At 38.0% G+C, this 18845-nt stretch overlaps 3 protein-coding genes, 1 long non-coding RNA gene and 1 other non-coding gene across 5 annotated transcripts; 4 read left to right on the forward strand and 1 right to left on the reverse strand.

Annotated features, from left to right (window-relative positions):
• Window positions 1-630: 630 nt before the first annotated feature.
• LOC133446468 (uncharacterized) lies at window positions 631-2870 on the reverse strand. The gene is made up of 4 exons (XR_009782839.1): window positions 2793-2870; window positions 994-1113; window positions 819-920; window positions 631-737 (listed from the first exon to the last, which is right to left on the reverse strand). It is a non-coding gene; the product is annotated as an uncharacterized LOC133446468 (long non-coding RNA).
• A 241-nt stretch (window positions 2871-3111) lies between these two features.
• Window positions 3112-3184, forward strand: trnak-uuu (transfer RNA lysine (anticodon UUU)). The gene has a single exon. It is a non-coding gene; the product is annotated as a tRNA-Lys (tRNA).
• Window positions 3185-4088: 904 nt separating this feature from the next.
• On the forward strand, window positions 4089-6129 carry LOC133446467 (hatching enzyme 1.2-like). The gene is made up of 9 exons (XM_061724495.1): window positions 4089-4173; window positions 4277-4319; window positions 4402-4464; window positions 4582-4737; window positions 4837-4954; window positions 5073-5251; window positions 5406-5487; window positions 5593-5717; window positions 5863-6129. Exons 1-9 carry the CDS (start codon window positions 4114-4116, stop codon window positions 5877-5879), a joined length of 843 nt encoding a protein of 280 aa, XP_061580479.1. The 5' UTR covers window positions 4089-4113; the 3' UTR covers window positions 5880-6129.
• Window positions 6130-6853: 724 nt separating this feature from the next.
• Window positions 6854-9200, forward strand: LOC133446466 (high choriolytic enzyme 2-like). The gene is made up of 9 exons (XM_061724494.1): window positions 6854-6967; window positions 7148-7199; window positions 7297-7356; window positions 7442-7594; window positions 7676-7793; window positions 7927-8105; window positions 8233-8314; window positions 8407-8531; window positions 8618-9200. The coding sequence occupies exons 1-9, from the start codon at window positions 6896-6898 to the stop codon at window positions 8629-8631; spliced, it is 855 nt and encodes a 284-aa protein (XP_061580478.1). The 5' UTR covers window positions 6854-6895; the 3' UTR covers window positions 8632-9200.
• A 2180-nt stretch (window positions 9201-11380) lies between these two features.
• On the forward strand, window positions 11381-17600 carry tra2b (transformer 2 beta homolog). The gene is made up of 8 exons (XM_061723654.1): window positions 11381-11529; window positions 14500-14627; window positions 14764-14926; window positions 15066-15254; window positions 16043-16158; window positions 16333-16467; window positions 16594-16664; window positions 16762-17600. Exons 1-8 carry the CDS (start codon window positions 11506-11508, stop codon window positions 16770-16772), a joined length of 837 nt encoding a protein of 278 aa, XP_061579638.1. The 5' UTR covers window positions 11381-11505; the 3' UTR covers window positions 16773-17600.
• The last annotated feature ends 1245 nt before the right edge of the window (window positions 17601-18845 follow it).

Raw genomic sequence — 18845 nt, forward strand, 5'->3', positions numbered from 1 at the left:
AGGCTTTGTTCACACAGTTTGAACTGACAACGCTTTCTAAGAAAAAAGGAAGTCCAGTTACTTTGATTCAAGCCGTTGGGAATTTGCATGACCTGGATGATAAGCAATATACACCAGTGAACCATTATACGTTTCTAAATTAAACATTGCATTTTCATGCAGATGCACTCTTAGTCAGCTTGGATCAGTTGTCCATGTAAAGTTCATTTCCTCTGTCCTTTCCCTTTTACTCATCACTTTGCACATCTATAGGATCAGAAAAAGCACACTGAGCAAACTGAGAAAGGATCTGTAATTTGATCTGTAATGTATAAGTGGAATTTATAATTTTGTGTTTTTGTTTGTACGCAGCTGATGTTTGTTTGCTGGCGTAGTGTATCTGTGTCTTGTAAGCCCTTATAGGCTGGGCACCTTAGAGGTGTATGACACATTAATAAACAACAATTAATTAATTAATTCATTCAGCACAATTTAAGCATGTACAATACATGTACCAATCATTCTCAATGGTCACATGTTATGCAAGAACAGTTAACAAAAAATCACAACTAATTCTTGCACAAAGTGAAATAAAACACTTTATTTGTTGTAAAAAAAATTATGAAAATACCAATACAAATGCATGCACATTGCACTGTTAGTACTAAAGTGAATCATTAAGAACAGAACATACTTTTAATTGACAAAAACTCAATTTCTTTTAGATGTGTTGGTTGGCACAGAGGTCCAAGCTTGCGCTGTAGACAAAAAAAAAACATGGTAGAATTTGTTTTAAAAATAGCTGTAAGAGGATGCAGATACCCTAAATTTGCCCATACCTGCCATGTTACAAGCTTTTATATCTTTCAGATGCCTTTTACCCTCCAGGATTTCAGCAACGAGTACTTTTTGAAAAGGCTTCCAAAAAAGGCATTTGATTCCTGAAAGATAAAGAATATGCAGAGCAAGTTTGTGCCTTCAAGTATTCTTCATGTTTACACCCCTCCATATTACCTGTCTAGATGATTCAGTTGCTCAGATAGGTGCTTTTTTTCTTGAAGACAAGCTGCTGCAATGCGTCAAGCATCACTTCTTTCAATTACCAGTTCCATCCTCTGTTCAGTTTCTTTTGTACTGCCGAGAAGACGAGAGCTCAATCATTAAAGAAGACCATATCAGACTTTATTGATATAGCACAAGTGCTTTACAGATAGAGAGAAAACATTCAAATCAACCCTCAGAATCCCAACTGAATATTAGGGTTTCATATATGAGGAAACACTAAACAGATACATAGACTGAAGTTATCAAAATTATAAAAATACCTAACAGTAACTAAAATAAGCATAAGAAGCTTACAGAAAGGTCAAGAATATGTCATTTATTTATCATTTTACATATAAAATGAACTGAATTTCTATTCAATTAAAATAGTGGAAGTGGAAAAAAAAAACAATTACCAAAAACTTAAACCAAATCAACTTTAAATAAATAAATAATTAAGAATTAATTAAAAGCCAAGCCAAATAAGTTTTGAGTTTGAGCTTTGTCGTGGCTTTAAAATGTGAATTTGGATTCAATTCAGAAGCTTCTTCCAGTAGACCTGAACATTCATAGGATTAAAGCAAATGTGATACATAAGTCCAAGATCATTAAGAGTTTTGTAAACCAGTAAAAACACATTAGATTCAATCCCAAAAACCAGAGGGTGGCCAGTGCACGCATATGTGCTCTCTTTCTATAGAAAAATCTATAGATCTAAGTCTAAATTTATGTTGCATTTTGAGGCATCTGTAACTGATATAAGCTCTTTTTGGGAAGACCACAGGGCAGAACATTTCAATAGTCATCTCTACAGGTGATAAAAGGATCTCTGCACTGGGTTGAGAGAGAAGTGGTCAATGTTCTTCAGATGATGAAACAGAGTATTGGTTACATTTCCAATGTGAAGTCCAAAACTTAACATAACTCCAAGTTTTATGCCTGCTATTTGCAAAACAATTTTTTGGGTGAGTTTAATGCCAGAAGTCACACAGTTTCACATCAAATTTTCTTTTTTTTTTTTTTAATGAAAAATGACTTTCTTTTTCATCCTGACTGAGTTATAGAATTCTTGACCCCCACATAAATGTCAGAAGAAGAATTTGGTGCGTAAAACACATTTTTCAGCCAACCCTAAGTTTGTACCACTTACAAGAGCTTTTCTTTGAAATTTAGATTAATGTTTACAATTTCCGCTGAAAAACACTAATTTCTCAAATAATCGAGGAAAATAACTTTTTCTCTGGTCAAACTTGCACTACAATACAAACCTTTGATCAAACAGGAAATCTTATTTAATAATATTTTATTTGCTTTAAATAGTTCACATGCTAGTTGCTTGAATATATGTTATAATCAAAGTGTTAAATCATTTATTTAGACAATTGATTTGATTTGGGCTAAGACACATTCGGACGCATAAGAATGAAGTTGTTCAAATTTGTGACAGTCTCCACATAGTATTTTTTTTTACTTGATTAATGTCTACAAGCAGAGAAGTGAACTTTTGTGTGAGTGCACAACTATGAAAGTAGGATGCAGTAAATGCAGTAAATAAAAAACAACAATTTAAGCAATTTATGACTAAAAAGGAAAAAGAAAAAGAAAAAAAGAAAAAAAAGTCCGAGACAAGTAACCAGGGTTAAATATTACATGTGCGTAATGACGTCACTAGGGACGTGTGTACAGACCCAACGGCTTGTTAATTTGAAACGCAAATGACTGAATTTAACTGCTTTAAGGTGAAATTACAGAAAGTGCATCGAGTGTACCTTTTAATTATTTCCTCCTCCACACTCAATATTTCCTGCTGCACCTCCTTGAGTTTAAGAGATTGGTAACCTATTTCTGCAGGACAGAAAAGCGAAAGCCAACATACAGTATAGCCGTTAAGTTTATGCCAGCCAAACAGGATGCACAAAATAAATTTAAATTTGTAAGAAAATATAGTGGACTTACCGTGGCAAATGTTTTCCTAACAGAGATGTATGCTTGAAAATGGTGTCATGGTATGTGAAATATGTTGCAGTATTTGACATCGCATTGTGTAACTTCCGCGTCATATACGGCAGTACTGGAATCCGCAACAGAGCCCGGATAGCTCAGTCGGTAGAGCATCAGACTTTTAATCTGAGGGTCCAGGGTTCAAGTCCCTGTTCGGGCGTTAGTTTTTTCTTTTTTGGTAGGGATTTTTTAGAATGCGTTATTTTCTTATTATAAAATGCCCCACCCAAAAAAGAAAGAAAAATCCGAAATAAGAGGCACAACAAACAAAAGCGTTTGTGATGGAAGAACCAAACACGTTTTGGTGATGAAATGACATAACCCTTTCTTAAATGGAGCTGTAACAAAAAGGTGAAATGAAAAGTAAATGAATAATAATGTGATCTAAGTAACTTTAAAAGCCTTTTTGGTCTAAATAACTGTAATGTTTTCCAAAACACGCAAACATACACAGGAGGACATGTTTAGACTCATAACAATCACCTTCACTTCATTCAATGAACAGGCTTCATAATTATGTTTAAAAAAGGCTGTTTGTGTCTACATGTGGCCAAAACTATATTCAAAAATGACATTGGATATCACCCAGAGATTAAGTTTAATCCTGCTTTCAATACAAGTATACACATTACTACAGAAAGATAAGGTATCTGAAGAACTAAAGCATGAGGATAAGAACATGTTATGATCTGATAGCAACAGTGGAGCGTACATGTGCACTATGGGTAAACTTAATTTCAGTAAAAATGAAAATAGCACTCCTGGTAAATGTAAACACCATCATAAGCCTTAAATTGCACCAATCTTTTGCCAAACATTAAACTGTTTAATTTAAAGTCAGTCATCGAAGTTGAGCTGTTATTATGCACTGTGAGACCTCACATTACCCTCTTGTCGGAGGCGTTGTTTTTGTAAAAAAAATCAAACTAATTAGGAGATTAAACTCACTCACATACAAATAACAAACATCCCTGTAATTTAGCTGAGATAATGACGGGTCTTAGCTTGGGACAGTGACTGGGAACACCTATAAAGCTGGGAGTTAGTTAAGTCAAATGGCAACACTGGAGACATATCTGACTGGCAAAGATGAAGCAGATTATCCTCCTGTGTGCGCTTTCCACTTGTTTCTCAGCTGTGCACGCTCAGGTAAATATGCATGGGTAATGGACTGGGGCGAGATGGGGATTTTTATATAATCAGAATGAGTCTTCATTTGTCTGATTGTGTTTTTGTTGGGGTTTTTTTTCAGAAATTTTTGATGAGCCCAAAATGGGTTCCTGTTGGCTTTAAAGGTAAATATAATTTTCATCTGATCTGCTTGTAAATATTTGACTGGAGGAAAGGCACATGCACTGACTCACTCTTCTTTTTAAGATCGTGGTGGGCACAATGAAGGAGCGGCGATGGATAAGATCATCCATGCTAATGAAGTTCATGGTAGGTTGCACCTGATTACCCTGAAAATTCTCTGCAGAGCCCACAAAACAGTGTCAAAAGTAAATGCAGCTGGCTTCCTTTCTGGAAAGAGTTAATTTCCACTGATTTCTGTGTCAGCTTCCCAAATGATAGATGGCACTACCACTCTCAGAGAGGGGGACATCGCCGTTTCATCTGGGCAGCGCTCCAAAGTCTGCTTCGCTCGGAGCTGCCTCTGGTCTAAATCAGTGGACGGACATGTCTATGTTGCATACACTCTCTCATCTGAATACAGTATGTTGTTTCAGTGTTTGATAATAATGCAAGTGAATGCAGCAATTCTATTTGTTAAACTGTCTGTCGCTTGTGCAACTTCTCTTAACAATTAAATAGCTGCCAAAGACCAAAAGCTGATTAGGAAAGCAATGGAAGACATACAGGAAGGTACCTGTGTGAAGTTTGTTCCTCGGACCCACCAGAGAGACTACATGGAAATCAAGCCAAAGTCTGGGTGAGGGTTGTTGCCAAAAAAGTTGAACTTATAAGGTGTTTTTTTGTGGATTTGTGCATAGAAAGTTGTGCAATGCTTAGTCTTTGCTTTCCTCTTCTGCATGTGTGTGTAAATCTAGATGCTGGTCCTACCTTGGTTCCCGTGGAGGGAGACAGTCCGTGTCTCTCCAGAACCCTGACTGCATGGAGGTTGGAGTGATTGCCCACCAATTCATGCATTCCCTTGGCTTTGTGCACGAGCAGTCCCGCTTTGATCGGGACAACTATGTTACCATCATGTGGCCGAACATTTGGAGGGGTAATTTCACACAGCTTTCATGGAACAAGATCTGGACAGATGATGAATTAAGGAATATGTTCACGTATTTTTTAAATACTAGTTTTTATTTGCATTTATAATGCTTTGCATTGTGCATCAGAACAACATCAGTCCCCCTTTTCTATACCAACAGATCGCCTGAGGAACTTTGAGAAGTTCAAGACCGACAGTATGGACCTGCCATATGACTATTCCTCAATCATGCACTTTGGAAAGTAAGTTATAATTTGTGTTTTGATCACTGAATTTATTGTATTAATAACATTAGCAGTAGTAGCATATTGTAATAACTTCCTTAACATAACATATTTAATGTTTAGGTATTCCTACTCTCAAGATGGAGAGCCAACCATCATTCCCAAGAGCAGCAGGAATATAAAGCTTGGCCAGGCATCAAAGCTCAGTCACATCGACAAGCTGAAAATCAACAGACTTTATCAGTGCGGTCGGTACTAAACATCCTGAATTAACCTCCAGCAATCATTTCAGAGCTATTAACCGTATTGAAAAACAGTTAAATGTGGCTCATTGTTGAATGTTTGACTCCTCTCTCTCTCTCTCTCTCTCTTTCTCTCTCTCTCTCTCTGCAGCTGTCAGGGATGATTAGTAACCAAACCGAGCTGAGGTGAAACAGGAGTCCTCTGGAAATCAGCATGATAAACGGCCGTTGAATCATGCAAGCAATTTCAATAAACATAAATGCAAGCTTTCTATCAGCACTTCCTCTGTGTGCATGCGGTGTGTGTATTTAAAAAGACGTGTCACTTTATGCCGAACCATTCAAGAGAGTGAACTGGTGTTAAATGTTGCTGTTGTGGCATAAAAAATGAATTAAAACCCCTCACTCACTACAATAAAAATGAATCAATAAATCCTGCTTCCATGGTGCATTATGTTATGACAGAGTAAAATGATATCTGAGTAATTGAGTCATGTCATCACATTAATAAGAATGTCAACAAAATGAATTTAACTCTGTCTAAACATGCCAAAAACTAGAGAAACACACTTACCTAACTGGTCTGTGGCATGGGTAGAGATGAATGTGTCCATACTAATAAAACGAAACACCTGTAACACACACAGATACTGCGAGAAGAGGATTCGTACCTGTTAACCTCAGTTCTTGCCCCTCAAAATTGACACCTTGATGAAAAGTAGATACTCGGAGAGGGATCGGGTGTTTGCATATGTTTACCCGTGTGACAAAATGATTGTTGTTGTTATCATCTGATAGTATATCACAAAATGACGGGTTGCCTGCTCAGTCGGGCTCAAATTGTGGGTCTGTTGAACTGGGTGGGCAGTTATTCTGCTGATAGTAGCTGCTGAGTCGTAGCGCGTCCAAGAGCAAAACACCTTTAAGTGGGTGACTGCTGAAAGTGCTGAATAACGAAGGTCAGCATCAGGACCACCTGTTGTGGATCACTGGTGGACTTGAGTAAATTACAACTGCTGAATGATGAGAGGTCTCGATCGCGCTTCATCACAGCGGAGAGGTCCAATCAGTTCAGAGCTGTGAGGGAGAAGTGGGTATATAGATTCAGTGGAGGTGTGGAGTCTTGGTGCTTTTACGGTGGACGACGGCGAACTGAAACCGGTGAGCTGAACTTAAACACAACTATGCAGTCTGCCATCACGCTTCTGGGTGTCCTGTTCGGCCTTCTGACCCAGGTGGACACGCTACCTGTTAAGGTCAGTACTAAAAGAAAATGTGAAGACAAAGAGTCTTTCTTTCTTTCTTTCTTTCTTTCTTTCTTTCTTTCTTTCTTTCTTTCTTTCTTTCTTTCTTTCTTTCTTTCTTACTTTCTTTCTTTCTTTCTTTTCTCTTTGCTTTGCAGCTAAAATATATTGACATGTATTTTGTTTTTATAGAATTCTACTGGAGTTCTTGAGGGCAGAGTGAGATTGAGGAGGAAATACTCAGGTGAAGCTGCGTCAATTTGTTTACTATTTTTTGTCATAGTGTTGTTTAAGGGAAAGTTACGTAGAAGGCAGTATTCGTTTGTCTTTTTCACATTTAGATGAAATTGGGGACCGCGATGAAATGACAGCGATGGATCAAATCCTGGAAGTCAATAGGAGTAAGAAAGCTGAAAATGACACCAAATTATGTTGAATCAAGTTTTTATTGTGTTGAACTTTGTTAAATGATTGTTTTCTCATCAGAGGTGCGAGCCCCCAGAGGGATGTCATTCAGAGAGGGAGATATTGCCTTTTCATACGTACGGAGTGCTATAAACTGCCCCGGCAATGCCTGTCTGTGGCCCAAATCAGTTGACGGATTTGTTTATGTGCCCTACATCATCTCTCCACTATATGGTACAAGTCTTCACATTTATCTTGATGTTGAAATTATGTTTGCAGATAAAACCTGAGATTTTCCTGTTTTATCTGCTATAGATGACATGGACAGAATCACCATAGAAACCGGGATGCAGGACATTACCTCTGGAACGTGCATTAAATTCGTTGGTCGCACCCACGAAGCTAACTTTCTTGATGTTCAGCCCAGATATGGGTGAGGAAATAACTTGTCTCTTGTAGTTTTTGCACATGTAACAGCAGATGTGAGTCATCTGTCAAGCTGACAGTTACTTCTCTTGAAATGTGCAAATATACATATGAAGTGTAATTTGTTCTGTACTCCGAAGCTGCTGGTCATTTCTGGGGAAGACTGGAGGAAGCCAGATCCTGTCACTGCAGAATCCAGGCTGCATGTGGTCGGGAATTGCAGCTCACGAGTTTATGCATGCGCTTGGCTTTGTGCATGAGCAGTCTCGCTCAGACCGAGACCACTATGTCACAGTTGTATGGAAAAATATCATGCCAGGTTAGGACAGGAATCCTTTTTTTTTTCTTTCAGTGTTGCAATCATTGGATAATCATGTTTATCTTTTTTTTTGGCACAAATAACGCTCATGTTTTTTGTTTTTTTTGTTTCTTTTTTGTTGGGAAAGATCATATACATAACTTCAGGAAACAGGTGACAAACAATCTCAACACTCCATACGACTACAGCTCTGTCATGCATTACGGACGGTGAGCTGCTTTGTAACAGAACTTAACTATATGGTATTTGTGTCAGTGAGGGCGCATCACTATCCCCTGCATTTTATCTGTGCTTAATTCAGATATGCCTTCTCTGAGGACGGTGGACCAACAATTATACCCAAACCAGATCCTTACATTCCCATTGGCCAGCGAGATGGACCTAGTGCATTGGATCTTCATAAAATAAACATGCTCTATGACTGTGGTGAGTGAACTAAGAATAGGTGCTGGTGGGTGTTGAGAATAAATATTGCAAATTCATTATTTAATTTTATCTGTTTCTCACTCTAGGTGCTAATGAGTGAATGACTCCAGACGACTCTACTATCGTGTCCTCCCAGATGTGGAAAAAGTTTATTATAACATTTTGAGTAGATAATATAAGCGAAATCCTTTTAGATTGATTCATTTTTGCATATAGAGTTATTTCCTTGCTATTACAAAGACTCCTCTTTTATTTTTAGATTATACCATGGTTTGTGTTGATTCACCTTTTAGTGTAATATATTGACTACTGTTAAACTGTCGATGCAGTTACCAACTAAAAGCTGGACTCTTGTCGGTATATAAGTCTGCCTATTGCTTAAGAAACATTGAAAAAAAATAACATTCAATTGCTAAATGTGTTTTTAAAAATATTCTGCCTCCTTCTCAGCTTCTTCTCATTTCAAATAAAGAAAATGCAACAGAATGACTTGTCACATCCTCCTATTTCTGCTTTTAAGAAATTATCTAACTAACCAGACCCTTAATAATTTGGATTTAATTTGGACTTAATATTGCTTTCAGGGTGAAATAGTACAGCACAGTTAATTAATTTCAGTTTCAGAAGAGCTCAGATCTCTCAGAAACGAATGCTTTCAGATGAACTTGGTGGAGGTGAAAATAAACAGCATGTAATAAAAAGAAGACTTGAAATTCTTGTCATTATTTTAGTTTCACTGTTATTTTAAAACTTTAATATTTTTTATATTTCTTCAACATTTCTAAAGGTTTATATTCCATGTTCAGATAATTATCTTAGTTATTCTGCCTATCTGAGCGCCGTATATATGCCAAAGAATAACTATTTTCAAATTTTGGAATCTAAAAAACAACAAATTCTTCTTCTTTTTAATAGTATTAATATTGTTTTCAATCTCTTTAGTTTACTGATATTTAAACAAATACTTTTCTTCAACAGTTTTTCTTGTTCTAATAAATAGACTGAATACATTAACATATTTTTACAAAAACCTTCAAAATACAGTAAGGAATTAAATTGGGATGTGTGAAATGTAAACTTACATGAAGGGGAAAATGTATGATTCAGTTGAAGAAAAATACATTACAAGAAGGCGGTAAAGACTGCAACAATTGTATATCAAAATGAAAGTTAACCAGTTAGGCAAAATTTCCATAATTGTAGGTTTTCATAATTTTTTGGTTTGCCCCTAAATGTTGCCTTCATTTTCAAATTAAATATGAATAAGAAAAACAACATCTTTATTGACAGCATGGACAGCTTATTTCATCTGAGGTTTTTTTTGTTTGCTTTGTTGTTTTTTTAACAAAAGGGAGTTAATGAAACATCTGGAATTTGTATTCTGTTAGTCAGAGAGAGAGAGAGAGAGAGAGAGAGAGAGAGAGAGAGGAGTCAAACATTCAACAATGAGCCACATTTAACTGTCTTTCAATATGGTTAATAGCTCTGAAATGATTGCTGGAGGTTAATTCAGGAATTTTAGTACCGACCGCACTGATAAAGTCTGTTGATTTTCAGCTTGTCGATGTGACTGAGCTTTGATGCCTGGCCAAGCTTTACATTCCTGCTGCTCTTGGGAATGATGGTTGGCTCTCCATCTTGAGAGTAGGAATACCTAAACATTAAATATGTTATGTTAAGTAAGTTATTACAATATGCTACTACTGCTAATGTTATTAATAAATCGAGTGTTCTTGCCCGCTGCATCGATAGTCAATGACGCCGCCATATTGGATGTGGCAAAACTGCGCTCTAAACTAATACAAGTAAATTGACTTATTTTCATAAAGCGCCTTTCTACAAAGAAATTTACGTTTTACGTCTCATTTATTCATTCACACACGCACTAATATACTTGGGAAACAGTTAGGCACCAAATATAATATATTTAATTTTCTCAGATGGCAAAAATAAGAACTTTATTGATCCCACATAGGAGTAATTCATGTTTTATCAGCTGTAGAGAACAAGGTAGTGCTAAAAAACAATATATATCCCCCTCACAAAAATAATAAAAATAGAGAAACATATTTTCTCATCAACAAAACTAATTAAAACATTTTCAAATAACATATTTGAACCATTTTTCAGACAATAAAATAACATTTGAACAATTTTTTCAGACAATAAAATTACTGAAAAAATCAGAAAAATGGTTCAAATATGTTATTTTGTTACTTGAAAATTTTTATGTAAACTATGCTTTGTTGATGAGAAAATTGAGAGAATTACTCCTATGTGGGATTAATAAAGTTCTTATTTTTTCTATTGTTTCTATTGCCATTACTATTATTATTAATAAAAGTATACATTATATTTATTATAATCATCTAATGATGATAGTGATATAACAACAATAGAATGTAATAGCAATAGTAACAATAATAATTCAATGTTAATATAATGTTAATATATAATATAATATATAATATATATGTATATATAATATATGTTAATATAATATAATATTAATAATAATAGTAATGGCAATAGAAACAATTATATAGGAAATACTTGTATAAAGACCTGAACATTGAACGTTTTCTGGGTTCTTTTCTTTCTTTTCTTTTTGTTTTATCTATGTCTGTCTGTAATGTGTGACGTTTGACAAACAAATCACGTGAAATTAGCTTCACAACATCATTTATGATCACTTTTGTGTGTGTAGAAACGCCGCTCCTCCATAGATGTAATGCATTGCCGTGGCGAGTGGTCTGTACCAAGATGGCCGACCTATAGGCACGTCACTTCAGTGGGCGGCGGCATTCGATGCGGCGTCTACGTATATATGTCTATGTCGGTGCCCGCTAGCGCCCCCTGCCGCCGGGAGGAAACCCGTCTCCGAGTCCGCTCACAGCCACATTAGCACAGCCCTGATAGCACAGCCAGCGTGCTCCACGGTAAAATATCGATTAGTCTAGTAAAATCACTAACAATGAGTGATAACGACAAAGGAAGGGTACGTATGGATTTGGATTTTGTTACTGTTCTTGTTTCTTTTCTTTAAACTATACAGTATTCCAATGTTTGCGTTCTGCAATCGTGAACATTGCAGCGATAATGTTTGTTGTCTTTCGCTGTGTTAGCTATCTTTTTTTCTTTCTTTTTTTTAATGCAGAATGCACAATGGATGTATTTTATTAATTAGAGACGGTAAATGTGTCGAATAACAGCGTTTTTGTCGAGTCTAGATCCTCATCACAGGTAGGCCCAAATCCTGGCTTTGTCAACGCCGGTTTCGTTTGATTTTTTTTAACAAAAACAAAACACAAGTATTAAAACATCAGTTGTATAAACTGTTATCTTTAATACAGATAAGTTGATTTTTTTTTTACCCCCGCCCTGTTGAAGCCTTTTTCCCCACTTAAAGCTCGAATAGAACGTTAAGTTAAATCGACGCAGAGCCTACGCCGTAGCCTCTTACGGCGTAGGCTCTGCGTCGACGCGCACCGTACGCCCTGCGTTGGTGTAAAGGCTGATTTATGGTTCCGCGGTACACCAACGCAGAGCGTAGGGTACGCGGCGACGCGCACCCTACGCCGTAGGCTCTGCGTCGATTTAACACGGAACCATAATTCAGGCTTAACGCGGAAGCCTTAAGACCGAACGACCTCAAGATATCTCAGCATTCACTCGCCTCGACTCCCTCATCCAGCTCGTCATCGTCAGCCTGCTACAGTAGAGAGCTATTCAAGTGCTAATCAATGAGCAGATCATGTTCACACCTTGTTGTGGTACAGAAACCTCTGCAGCAGTGCAACCACGTGTTTTGATTTGCATCCAGCACGTACAGTTCTATGAAATAATAGAATAGAAAGCCTTTATTATCAATGTACATGTACAGTGGAATTAGGCAGCAGCTCCGTCAAAGTGCACACATGCAAAGACTATGTAAGCAAGGAAGCATAAATGTATATATATTAGGGATGGGCGGTATGGACTAAAAAAATGCATCACGATAATTTCTGGCGTTTATCCCGATAACGATAAAAATGACGATAAAAAAAATACCAATTCAACTCCACCTTTTTAACTATAAATCTATCTTGCTCTCAGATCCGCCATGTTTGCTACACAAAAACATCATCAACGGGAATTTATTCTTTCTTTCTTTCTTTCTTTCTTTCTTTCTTTCTTTCTTTCTTTCTTTCTTTCTTTCTTTCTTTCTTTCTTTCTTTCTTTCTTTCTTTCTTTCTTTCTTTCTTTCTTTCTGACTCATTTCCTTTCTTCCTTCCTTCCTTCACGTACGTTGTGCGTGGATTTAACGTGGAACCATAAATCAGCTTTACACAAAAACGTCATCAATGGGAATTTCTCGTTTTTACCGCGAGATGACAAATTCTTACCGTGGGGAATTGTTTTGACGGTATATCGTGAACGGTAAAATATCGCCCATTCCTAGTGTTCACAGCCTTTGCTTTTGATAGTATGTTGAGGGCAAATGACAGAAGCAGTTTATTTGCATGCTGAGTTGTAGATATTGATTACTGACATCAGAAACCTTTTGCCAATTAGACTATAAGGGTTTATTTCTTTCTTAAAATCTGCTGTTTAAGATAATGAAACGAACAATACAAGCACTCACCAGTTGTGTTTTTGTTTACCATTGCTCTTCTTATAGCCAATACAGGTATTTTCAGCACAGATGTGGTAATTAATTGAAGAAGTTAGACAAAAGTCGATGTATAAACTTAACAATTAAGACTTAATTGTTAATTATACTCAATGATTAATCAACACAGTAGCCCCCAAGTGCTGGTGATGGAGGTCAATACAAGTGATTGGCAGCTACATCTTGAGGTCATGTTGGTTACTTTTAACCAAGATTTGTATTTTGGGGGGAAAGAGGGCATTGTTTTTTGTTTTCTTGTTTTTTTGGGTGGGGAGTGGGTAATCTTGGGTTTGACTTTTTCACATTCAGTGGTTCCAGTAAAGCATGGTAAATGCCATATAAAAGAAGTTATGTTTGTACATTGCATTTTAAGGACACCCTTTTTAAAAAAAAAAAATTTTTTCAAGAAAATGTGAAAAAGAAATAAGAAAAGAGGTAAATGTGTAAGATGTACATTATGCAGCAAAATTGTCCTGCTTTTCTGATGTGGACAACCTTGGATGCCTCTCAGATAAAGACAAGGTTAAAAAAAAATTGGCTGTCTTTATGCTTGATTTAAATTCTATTGAAATTTCACCGATTGGACACAACAGTGACAATGAGGAACCACTGAAAGTGAAAATGTGTGTAAAACTGAACATTTCAATTCATGCCACAAGATTTTAATGACAAATTAAAATTTGAATGAGCGTGCCGTTTTTATTGTAGTCATATATTCTTCATCCTTTTCTTTTTCATTAAGGTTAAGGTTGGACGAAGAAAATGCAGAAGTCGTCTCATGTCCACTTTATTTTCAATAATGTCAAGCTCAGATGTGTGAAGCTGAATTGTTGAATGCATGCTAAAACATGAGGAGGAAAGAAGTATGGGCAGTGTGTGAGAAGGGTGAAGTCAGAAGATGTAGGACAATTGAAGAAAGAAGAATAATGTGACGTAATGAAGTTAAAGAAATGAAGTTGAGGAAGTAATCTGGATAAGGTCACTCAAAGTAATTTTCTGGTCTGTTTGATAAATGCGTGCATGTTCTTTTTTTATTGAATGCAAAAAACATTAAAGTAAATCATTGCAATTTTATTTCACATCTAACAGATTTCTGTTTTCTCACCATTATGGCTATTCAATTGTATTGATTAATTAATGTAGTCTTGTTTATGTCATAGTTTCCATGGCTATACATGAATACATTAAAACATTTTCTTTCTTTTCTATATTATTTACAGGATAGTCTTAATTATACAGTACATTTATTTTTAACTTGTCCAGTTATCACCACGTCTGTGTTGATAACCCTTGTGTTGGTGTGTGTGGTTCGTTCAGGAGTCTCGCTCCGCTTCCAGGAGCTTGAGTCCGCGGGAATCTAGGAAGTCGGCAAGCCGGTCCCTCACTCATTCACCCGCCGGTTCGAAAGATGGCTCCCGCCGCTCTCGCTCCAGGTCTAAATCTCGGTAAGTTGCGGCTCCTTTGGTGCCACCAACGCGCAGACCGAATGTAGCAAAAGTTTCATAAAGCAGATGTGGAAAAGCTGTCTAGAGCTGACGATAAACCCGGACGAACGCGGAAACCTCCCTGTTGTGTCTGCAGCTCCCATTCTTACCACGGCTCACGGAGATACCACAGCCGATCTCGGTCCCGCTCGAGGTCCGACCGCCGGCGGTCTCACAGCAGGTCCTACAGTGGAGAGCGCCGGCGCAGGAGCCACAGTCACTCTCCGATGTCCAACCGTCGCAGGCACATCGGGAACCGGGTATGTCCTCACGTGGAGTTTTATGAAGGAGAGAAAAAAAAGTCTACATCCAGGATGTTTGAAGAAATCTAATAAGACTTTTTTTTGTAAAAGGAATGTCTGTGTTATCGAAAGATAATATGTCTAATTAAACCTGCAGGCTAATCCGGATCCAAACTGTTGCCTGGGAGTGTTTGGCCTGAGCTTGCACACCACCGAACGGGACCTGAAGGACGTCTTCACCAAATACGGGCCCCTTGCGGACGTCTCCATCGTGTGCGACCAGCAGTCCAGACGCTCCAGGGGATTTGCTTTCGTTTACTTTGAGAACAACCAGGATGCTAAAGAGGTATAAGAATACGCATTAGTGATGCACCAAAATGAAAATTTGTGGCCGAAACCGAAAATAATAATAAACACTGAATACCGAATAATACCGAACAATGGTTCTTCGCAGATTTTTCATTTATTTTGCAAATTTTTTCACCATTGCATAAATCAAATAAATGTGCAGTGAAATACCCGCCAGTCACAATTTGTCTTACTGTACTTATTGTTTTTTTTTTCCCATAATCCTTTTTCATTTTCTCCCAAAATGGGAGTTAATTGGGTCGCGGCAGGGCTGATCTCCGCAATTTGAAGCCTTGTATAATAATTGTAAAAATCTGGGTTATTTTCTTGGAGGATCTCGTCAAACATAGACAGTGAGGGTTCGCGCACTGCATCTGTAGTACGGGCCCTTTTCTCTGCGCTCTCTGCCCGATCTCCTGCGCTGTGCATCCCGTGACCGTCTCCATCACCAAGCGGCTTTCCCAAATCCAGCTCAGCCTGGATCATTTCTCGTGTCCTCTGCTTTTTCCCCACATCCAAGTAATGATCTGACATGCTGCCATTTAACACCGCACGCCCCTCACTCCACGCTGTTTGATTGCGTCACCACACATCGTTATTAATTGTTCAGTTTTTTCCACACTTATTCCACCGAACACCAAAAGTGTTTTTTTGCTATTTTCGGCCGAACAATTTCAGTTACCGAACATTCGGTGCATCACTAATACGCATCATTAAGAGCCCTTTCCGACTTGTAATAAACATTCCTTGGCTCTGCAAATGAAATGACGCTTTGTCCACTGTTAGGCGAAGGAGCGAGCCAATGGCATGGAGTTGGACGGTCGTCGAATCCGGGTGGATTTCTCCATCACGAAAAGACCTCACACCCCGACCCCGGGGATCTACATGGGGAGACCCACATAGTGAGTCATCAAACACGTAGTAGCTGTTTGTGTGTTATCCATGGGGGTTTCTGTGGATCTGTTTTTATTGTAAATCAATCAAAGACAAAGATGAATGCTATAATGATGCGTGGGATAAGTACAGTCTTCCTGGTATGAAAACTAAATTGTAACAAAGTGTAAAATCTTTAATAGTGGTGGTGGTGGAGGTGGTGGAGGCGGTCCCAGCGGTCCTCGGCGACATCCACGAGAGTACGATCGTGGATATGACAGAGGATATGACAGAGGATATGATCGCTATGACGACAGGGAATACTACAGATCCTACAGGTGACAGCCCACTTTGCTGCAAATCGTTTTTTGGAAGATTGTTGTAATGTGCTTCTTTTTTTTTTTTTTTTTTTACTACTGACTTTGTTGTTGCTTGGAATAAAAATTCCATTCGTCTTATTTCAGACGGCGATCTCCATCACCATACTACAGAGGAGCGTACAGGTCTCGGTCAAGATCCCGCTCCTATTCTCCCCGTAAGACAGTTCAGCTGAGTATCAGCTGCATTTTCAAAACCATTCACCACCTTTTACATGTTTGACATGTTTTCAAACGACTTGTTTTCTTTCACAGGTCGCTATTGATCATTGATCAAATTCCTTCTCTTCCCAAGGACGGACAGGAAAAATTTATGACAAATACAGTAGACTTTGCAGTGCACCATCTTTCTTAAAGGGATATTTGGCTTTCTTTCAAACAGACTTGTATGAGGCGAATTCTGTGTTGTTGGGCATCTGGGTGGTTAATTCCCGCGGTATATGTGGAGCAATATTTTTAGTGATCGGCATCAACAGTGAAGCATGTAGTCGTGATTTAGAAAAAACTGAATCTGTATATTTTCACCACTTTACGGGGCAGTGGCAGTCTTTCTTTGCACAACCTGGGAGTTTTTCGTCCACCAATATATCAACTGCTTAGGTTGTTATCGTGTGACTTAAGTGTTTTGAATCTTTCAGTTCAAGATCTGAAATGAGCCAATACATTTTTTTTTTATTTTCTTATTTTTCCCCAGGCAGTGGAGCCTTTCTTGTTCTGTGTTGTGCAGCCACAGTTATACTTTCATCATAGTCACTTAGAAACAGGCGTCCATGCGTGTAATGGCATCTGTTCGCCTGTAAGTGTGCCGACTGCAATCTACTCTTGAGTAAATTCACTAAGAATGAGCGCTTAATACATTCCCACGTTAGGAAAAAAAACAAACTGTCCCTTTAACGTCAGAGCCGCAATTGACTTTACACACGTTGTGAAAAAGTAGACTGACGCGAACCGTGAAGAACTTGCTCGAGGTTTTTCATTTTAAATGTAAAGTCTAATTCTGCTGTTGTAAATGTTATTTTTTTGTTGTTTTAAAAAAAAAAATGAAGTGGAAAAATCACCCTTGACCATATTAAAAGGAGATGTGTTGTTCTTTCTGTCGTGTCTCTCTTTACAGACGATATGTTTAAGCTCTGATTCGTTGTGGTAATTATCACACAATTTAAGGTTTCTCCTGCTAAACTGTCAAATTACAGTGATGAAGACAAAAGAAGCTGATATACAACCATAATTAGCTGCTGGATCATAGGATGGCACACCTGGCAAAGTTATTCAGAGAAAATTCAACATAACGCAAATTAAATGATCTTGGAAACACTAAAAGATTTAATTCTAACATGAACATGAGAAACATCAACACTTAAATCCTCTGAGGATAACTAAATCACGGGAAAATTCAGTTTAACAGCTTTGGTGAAATTGGTTAATCTCATATGCACAGTTCCAACTAACGTAAGACCAAGCTGGTTCTGCCTGCAGCGGACCGAAGTCCAACATCTACCCCTGCTGGTTGTACAGGAGCTCTGAGAGGTCCTGAGGAGGAGCCGCGAGGAGGGGGGAGCATCTTCCCTTCGTAAAGGCTCCGTTTACTGACCTTATGGTGGCGTTGATTATATATGGTTAACTTTAGTTGTATTTGTGTGGCCTTCTCTGCGGTTGAAATAACCTTTAAATCACATTTTTGGTGTAAACGCTCCCATCTGCAGGCGGTCGGTGCCGCTGAAGGCTCCTGGTTTCCAACCCCAGCAGGGGTTATTTCTGGATGAAATTTGCATGCTTGCATGGATTTTCTTCGGTACCCGTTAGGCTTATCGGTAGAGTGGATGTTCATGGTTGTCGGTGTGTCTGACCCTGCAGTGGACTGGTGACCTCTGCAGAAAGCTAAACTAGGCTCCAGCGGATCCCTGTGACCCTAGACAGGAGACGGACGGATGCTCAATCTGCTTTCTCAGTGTGTTTATTTTATAAAAGAGTTGGCAAAGGTTGTATTTGCCTGAGTAAGAACTCTAAAAACAAAAAAAGGAATTTGACAGTTCATCGGAGCTGTTTGACGAGCTGGTTACACAAAAGTGGAATGGGCGGTTATTTAATCCACTGGTGGATGTAGCAGCACAATAAATGTAAATGAGTGACTTTTTGTCGTCCTTTTTAATTATGAATTGTTTTATGCTGCTTGTGTAGTATTTATAAAACTCCATACCTATTTTTTCCTTTTTTTTTTTTTACTGATGAAATTAAAAGATCAACATAAAAGAGTTGTGAAGTAAAAACTATAATTTAATACGAAAGCCGATGCAAGAAAATGTGTACTGTGGCACCTGTTGGTGAAAGTCTGCGGAGAA

Source organism: Cololabis saira, chromosome 6 (genome assembly GCF_033807715.1).
Source record: "Cololabis saira isolate AMF1-May2022 chromosome 6, fColSai1.1, whole genome shotgun sequence".
Lineage (NCBI taxonomy): Eukaryota > Metazoa > Chordata > Actinopteri > Beloniformes > Belonidae > Cololabis > Cololabis saira.